The sequence below is a fragment of the Chaetodon trifascialis genome, chromosome 6 (genome assembly GCF_039877785.1).
Source record: "Chaetodon trifascialis isolate fChaTrf1 chromosome 6, fChaTrf1.hap1, whole genome shotgun sequence".
Taxonomy (NCBI): Eukaryota; Metazoa; Chordata; class Actinopteri; order Chaetodontiformes; family Chaetodontidae; genus Chaetodon; species Chaetodon trifascialis.
Window position 1 is genome coordinate 13,084,380 of NC_092061.1, and position 7,543 is coordinate 13,091,922.

Sequence of the window (7,543 nt, forward strand, 5' to 3'; positions counted from 1 at the left end):
ACAGTTTTGCTGCTTTTCCATCAGGTCCCGTGTTTATTTTTCAGTATCCTCCGCCTCGCTCTCTTTGTGTCTCCTACACTCGCTGTCCCTGCAGCCCGGTCGGTGCTTCTGCCTGCCAATGCCACAGGCGCAAAAGAATGACAGAGCAAGGGGTCATTAATGAGAACTAATCAGCCCTCAGACAGTGAGAGAGCAGTGGAGAGAGTAAAACACAGCTCCGGGACAGGAGAGATTAGCATGGGGTCAGAATCCACCCACTTTAGCAGTCAAAGGCAATATAAACTTGATTTTAAAAATTACAGGTTTTCAGATTTTGAATTCTAAATATATGCTCATATTGTAATGTCTCATTTTCACATCTGTTAGAGGCAGATGGGTGTATGGGCTGAGTTCCCACCTCCATGCGTGCATGCCTTTGTCAGTGTACAGTCAGCATTTGCACACATGCATACAAACACAGAGCAATGAGACATTTTTTCATGTTCCACTCGTCTGTGACAGGTAATGAGAAGTCCAAGGGAGAGAGATGTAATTATTCTGGTATCTGTGAGTGTGAAGGAGAGGAAACATGGCCTATATGACCCCATGGCTCATTTAGCACTCTGCGCGCGCACGCACACGCACACATGGACTCTCAAACACAAAAACATGCGCAGACAAAGACGAGCCAGACGAGACGGCAGCAAAAGAAAGTTGTCTTTGACACCGGCGACGCAGCTCCTGTGCGCAGGCCTTCAGCTACATTACACTGTGAGAAGAAAAATGTAAAACTACAACAGAAAGCAGCACGCTAGAAAAATGCTTTCCAGGCTGTTTGCTCAGCTACAAATTATGCAGCAAAATACAAATCACCTTGAGCAATTTGCATGACCACAACCGCATCAAACTGTTTATGTTAATAACACCCTGCACTTCAAGGAGAGTTCTAGTTACTAGTTTGTCATTCACAGGCCAACTTTCTGCTTCGTTATTCCTCGCCGTATGTGTGTGACCTCTCCCTGAGCTCCTCTCAGAGTGTGCCTGACCTCTGCGCGTCTTTCTCCACCATCAACCGTGGAGGGACTCCCGAAATATCTAATTGTATTCATTCATTTTCTGTGCCCTGCGAGGAGAGACAGAGAGAGAGGGAGAGGGAGGGAGGGAGAGACGGGGAGAGGCAGAGCAGCAAGAGGCGACGCAGGAGGAAGGCAAGAAGGGATATGAGGAAGAAGAGAGGGCAGAGGGGGGAGAAAGGAAGGAAGGAAAGGGCCGTCTCTTCGGCATTACAGCTGAGACATCATTAGAGCCACTGTCTGTCCCCTCATTAGAATAAATACTCACAAGCAAAGACGGTCAGCGAGATAGCGGAGGGTCAAATCCACTGAGAGAAATGTCCCCATGTTCTAAGCTATCTGAAGCTGAAGGGACTCTCAGAGGAGAGACTTCAAGATTCTCCAAACCGTCCCTCAACAACACTTTCTGATGGGCAAAATGCTGAATGTGTAAATTGAGGCACCATGAGGGAAGCTGTGAGAACATCTTAACAGAGAACTAAAAGAGAAAGTGTTCATAAGTTGAAGCGAGACGGAGAGACAAACAAAAAAGACACTCAGGAAAATAAAACAGCAATTTTCAGGCCTCCTGCTGGAGTTGTGATACACAACGGTGGACTGAAGCCAACAAAACAGCATGGAAATCCCCTCAGCCCCTTCCCCAGACACCAACAACACAAACAGCCAGCAGAAGACGACCGTGGCACCGCCAACACTAATCACGATACACTACGCCAACAGAAAATTCCAAACTAATCTACCAATTTCTTATAATTCTGACTGCTGGAAAACCAAACAGAAGAAGTTCTAACCTGCAAAAACATTTTCGCAGACAAAAAGTTCCACTGCAAACACAAAAAGTGCTTTTCTGAGAGTGCCCATTCAATTCTGCTGGCGGTCTAAGCTGCTGAAACGTCTACACCAGCGTGTTTTGTCTACCAGTGACTCAAACAACCGTAGAGGTGACTCCTTTCAGCCCTTTTGCTTATTTATGTCCATGTCTCGTTCACACTTTCTCCAATCACGTTACAATAAATATGACAGGTGATGAGATAATTGAATATTTTTTGGTCACTTTTAAAACAAAAATCCTTAGTTTTAAAGTTCATATTAACTGCAGCGAAAAAAAGGAAAGACGTTAGGTAAAACAGTTTTAGTTTAACTGCTTTTTCTGTGCGTTTCAGGCGATTAAGTCAGTAAGCAGAGCATAACGGATTGCACATGCTGATCCAACTTGGGCACAAATTAAAAGCAAAACAGATTTTGTGACAAAACCAAACTCAAACTACAGCTTTAGTGTGATGGATTACGTAGCGAGGGCAATTTTCAAGTCTGTGGAAAGTGCAGTCACATACGGTGCAGGAATGAATGGTAGTAAAAGGAGTCCAGAACGAGTGGGTTCAGACAGCAAGAAAGAATGTAAAGAGAGCCACACTGGAAGCAAAAATGTCGAAATGATCCTTTAAGTTGCCTGCTGACATTATTTGTGACAAATTAGATGATTAGCTTTAATTTACTGCAAGCATAAAGTAACGTGTCACTTTGGCTCAAATGCGCCTGTTTGTGAGCACGGGGCGTTCACACAGTAAATTCTTGGAGCAGCCGTACCTTCGGTGTGACTGTGAAGCCTCAGAACAAAGGCAGACGCAGGCAAGTTGCTTTACAGTGCCACACCAGCTTTCGACAGTAATGCATGAAGAAAGGGACTCAATATTTATTAACATCAGTAAGACAAGTTTGCCATCTCTCCCTGTCTCCGTCTCCTCTCTGCTGTTACGTTACCTTTCTGGCTTGCTGCCTCAGCCCTGCAGGGGTGAGAGTCAAACAAACTGTATTTAGACTAAGTAGAACGTAGAGTGACTGGTGTTAGCAGCATTACAGTCTCTGTGAAAAACCTGTTTCCTTTCCTCAGGCAAGTCAGAGCTTCAGAAACGGATGAGGCTCGGGAGGCTATCTATTCCTCTGATTTTCCAAGGGACCCAAAGAGAGAAAAAGGCACAACATGCATACAGCCTAGTGGATCACAGAGTTCTTGTTTTCTCTCTTTCAGTGTCACTGTGTCAGATCTGAGATTATCAGTAGCTTTACTCATATTTTTCTCTAACTACCCTTTTTTTTTCTCTGCTGAAACTGAGAAAACTTGTCAGCACATCTGGAAGATATCAAGTTAACAGAGCGGCCAGACAAGTCAAAACTTTTTTTGTTGAAAAAGAAAAGAAAATGTAGTGTCGAATGAAAGCACGTCTATCAACAGCAGAAATCAAAATTCGACTCAGAATTGTGTTTGCCTCCATTGAAGACAGCGGTCCATAAATAAACAGCCGGGGTAGAGACCTAGACCACAACAGTCACGGTCTACGGTATATCAGGCCGAGAATCTACGCACCCCGCTAGACTGGTCCCGACTTCAGGAGAGGGCTTACAGTCAGCCCTCCGTTTGTGCTCCTGACCACTAATTGCTTCAAGCAATAAATCATGTTTTCCAAAACTTCAAACTGAATATAAATAGTTGTGCAACAAATTCAGCGCGTGCTATTAATGGCTTTGTGTGCACTTGGAGGGTAGGCTGAGGATTTTATTCAACAAATACTAAGTGCCGTTGGCAGTTGAGTGAAAGATCTCTGTAAACTCCACCAGCAGTGTTTAGACTTAATAAGACCGAGACAAGGCTACACAGTCTGACTCCACGAGGGACCTTTAGTGGGAAACGCTGTCTCGACAAACATGTACGCTGAACGCTGAGGTTGTCCGAGCAGGAGGGGTTTGACGAGGACTGCAGCACATCTGAGGAACTTTTATTTTAACATTGCAGGCGCTCTCTGGTGTGGCCCAGTCAACATAAAACCCTCACTTCACGACTAACAGAGCTGAGTTATGTTAAACACACACGTCCTTCTATTGATACAAATGAAGAAAATTCACTTTTTAATCCTACAACATTTGCCAATATTTAAATTAACTGATTGAGTATTTTCATTTTGAGGCATTAGGTCAGGATGTGAGTTCTGCCTCTGAACTCGTGCATGAGCAACCATGCATGTGCAAAAAAATCACGCAAAAATAGAGAAAAACAACACGTGAAGTTTAGTTTTTGGGATAGTTTTGGAATGAGGAAGCTGCACACAGTTACACAGAGCGAGAGTTTTCCAAAGTTTAGAATGGGAAAGTTTCATACTGCACAGCCATCACTACACTAAAAACTCTTTCACAGTTTTATACAATTACGCTCCTCTGGGTTACAATTTCCAGAATTTATTTGCATTATTTAGGGTTTAATTCTAGGAAGTAAATCTATTATTTTCTCTGAATTCTTAAAAAAAACACCATGACCAGATTTTATTGGATTGGATTTAAAAAAAGAAAAAAAAAGACTTAACAGTAAAGTGCTTCACTCAAAAAACCTGAACCGAATTTTGTCCAACTTCTCAAAGAAACGTTTCTTCACGTAAAAAGCAATTGAAGAACTATTTCTGAGATTAATAGCAATGAACACGAACAAACTCTAATGTCAAAAAAAAAAAAAAAACACCATTCTAGCACACTGTGTCTTTGTTATTCACAAATGAGTTTGTCATTTTATGTAATTTGTCTGCCATTGTACCTTTATAATATTAATGAAGCACTCCTTAATGTACTTCTAGATGTGCTGAGACCGTTGTGTGGCCATGAATTGCATTATGGCAACTGTACTGCATTTCGTGAAGGAGCTGTTTAATATTGACTGATACATTACGCTCTCACTGCCTACATTCAGTATCGCTGGTTAGTGATGAAGCCTCACAGTAAATACCCTGAACACAGAACCACATACAGCAGCAGCCCTACTCCCTGCACAGGTCTGAAGAGCTGTTGGCCTGTACGTGTGCCTCCAACTTAAGTTTTCCGAAACAAGACAATGAACACAGACTGAAGTGAGTGACTGAATGGACAAATTTAGAGGACTTTGTCCTTATTTTCTGCTGTTTGGCTTAGTTGGGAGTTAGATACTGGTGTTAATGGGTCCAGTGGGGTCGTGCTAACACCCAGTCTGAGTCCGTCGGACAGAGGAGCAGCACAACATAATGCTCCAGGTTTTAGCAGCTCTGACCCTGCACATACAGCTGAATAACTCACAATGAAACGGTGAATTCTCTTATCTGAACAACAATGACAGCGGGTGAAGCGATGCAACACCAGGCGATGAATGTTCCGTCCAGGCCTATTACGCACGGTTTTTATCTACAGTTTCCTCGGGTGACGCGCTGTTTATGAGCAGCCACGGATTGGAAAAATGACACAGTAGCCTTTTACACTCCTGTTCCTATCCTCAGCTACAGCCTGTACCTACAGCTACTGGCATGATGCCCTCACTGCGGAGAATAAACACCGATGTGGTCCAGCAAACCTGCGAACCCCGCGGATCATGCAGATGCGAGGAGACGGAACATAGCCGACCCTTCGCGGCAAAGGTGCCCGGTGTGGGGCTACTCACTTGGCGTTGGTCCGGTTCCAGAAGACGGCGTAGCGGTCGGCCACCACTTTGGAACTGGGCTCCTGGCTAAATACACACATCAACAGCACCAGGCAGATGAAGAGGACCATTTCCATTTGCAGCATCACTACAGCGAAACTTCGGCACGTATTCCTCTTCAGTGTTGGGTCAGTCAGTCGAGTTGTACGGGCGCTTCAACCGGGACAGGTGACGAGTCTCATTCACATGTGGCCGTGTGTTTCTTGCGCAGTTCTGGAATGCTGAACAAATACAAACGCGCACAACATAGAGAGCACGGAGGGAATGGCGAAAACGTGACCATTCGAGGGCACACTTGAGATGACACTTGTTCAGGCTGACGGGAATTTAAAGTTACAAAACCAACGCGTCACGGTGTTTTCTCTCTGATGCAGGTGGCTCCAGATGAATCAGATGCTTTATTTCATGCAGGCTGTCAGCTCGGACAAAATCCGTGGAGGGCTGACAAAATGTTTCTCCCACTAATGCACAAACAGATCAGCACGCGCACACAAATGCGCAGCACAACAGGCAGTGTCTTCAGTGGTGTGATAATGTTGCCCTTATGCAGGGAGCTACTGGATGCAGCCAGTGTCAGGGCAAATGACAACTGCTGAACACTCCTTCTTACTCCAAACCCAAAGCGCAGGGGATTAGTCAGTCCAAGATTTGATGGGGAAAGGAGAGAGAGAGGCTCAATGTGTCCAATGACGCCGTGTGGCGCACGTCAGATGTCCATGTTCTCCAGGCAACTTTTTAAAGCCATACAGTCAGTCAGTCAGTCGCTGGCAGATGAAATGTAATGTCAGACTCGGTCTTTCGTCTCCAGCATGAAAAAAAGACTGTTATCCTTTGCGATTTACCGGCGGTGTCACGGATGAGGTGGGGAGGAGTCCTTCTCGGTGTCGGAGAGAGGACGGACAGCGTTGTGTTTTCTCATGCGCTTCACTCCTCGGAGACGCTCGTTTATGTCCGCATCCCAAAGTGTCCTCCTCATATATAAGCCATCGTGCGACGTGCAGGAAGGAAAAAAATCTTTCGCTCTCCCATGTGCATGCCGTGTAGTCTTCCCCTTTCCTTGTGTTTGGGTTTCAAACGCCGGGACGCGCAGGAAGGTGAGGGCAAAGGCAGGCAGCTCCAGACGCCGACTGAGAGAGTGGGTTTGGTTACGGCGGAGCGGGGGATAGTCCCATTGGTTTGAAATTATTTGAATGGGCGTCACTCGAACAAAGCCAAGCCCCTCCCCCACCTAAAACCGAGCTAATTCAATTACGGAGAGGTAGAGCTGGAAGGGGACGTGGGGAGAGAGGTGCACAGGACAGGGACCGCTTTTAGATACTTTGTCAGATACGACCGATAAGTGCGCACGACGCTATTTAATTACATGCAAACGGACGCTGTGGAGCAAAGACGACCATGGACTCGAGTTACACTCTCAGCTCAGTTTAACTCAGTTCAAATGTACTTTTTTTAATAGCATGAAAATCTGTGTTTTACTATAAACTGGACGTTATTAAAATTAATTATATAGTCTTTTTTAAAACAAACAAATTATTAGTTTAGAAGAGAGTGCATAATAGAGAAGCAAAGGGAATGTGGCAACTGGGCTGTTCCACCAATTCAATTATATTGTCCATTATTTTTTTCCCATATCGCTAGTTCCAAAATCGTCCGTTCATATTTAATTTAGAATAGCGAGTTAATCAACTTCAGAAAGGTCACGTCTATCCCACAGGTTCGGGGGGGGGGGGGGGGGGTTGGGGGGGGGGGGGCTGGTGCCTGGTGCCTGACACCCTCTGTGTGCCGGTGTAATGCTGAGAGATGACGGCCACTGCAGGGCTCCGGGGGTGGATGCGTCAGGACAGCCTGTTGCGGCGAACGGACAGAGGGGGTTCAAGGCGCCGCTCCAGCGCCCCGACGCCCCGCAGTGGCGAGCATGCGGGATAGCTGACTCAGCCGGGGACAAATCCAAGTTCGAGCGCGTCAGGGGAACCGCGTCTGTCGTCGCCTCAAATCAGACAAG

General features: G+C 45.7%; 1 protein-coding gene across 2 annotated transcripts in view; it reads right to left on the reverse strand.

Moving 5' to 3' along the window:
- efna5b (ephrin-A5b) overlaps positions 1–6,678 on the reverse strand; it is a 93,323-nt gene extending 86,645 nt beyond the window's left edge. Inside the window, exon 1 of one of the 2 annotated variants that reach the window (XM_070964993.1) lies at positions 5,503–6,678. In XM_070964993.1, coding sequence (XP_070821094.1) covers positions 5,503–5,627 — 125 coding nt within the window. In that variant the 5' untranslated portion in view covers positions 5,628–6,678. The remainder of the gene's footprint in view (positions 1–5,502) is intronic. The other variant, XM_070964994.1, reaches the window with a different exon arrangement.
- Between the last annotated feature and the right edge of the window lie 865 nt (positions 6,679–7,543).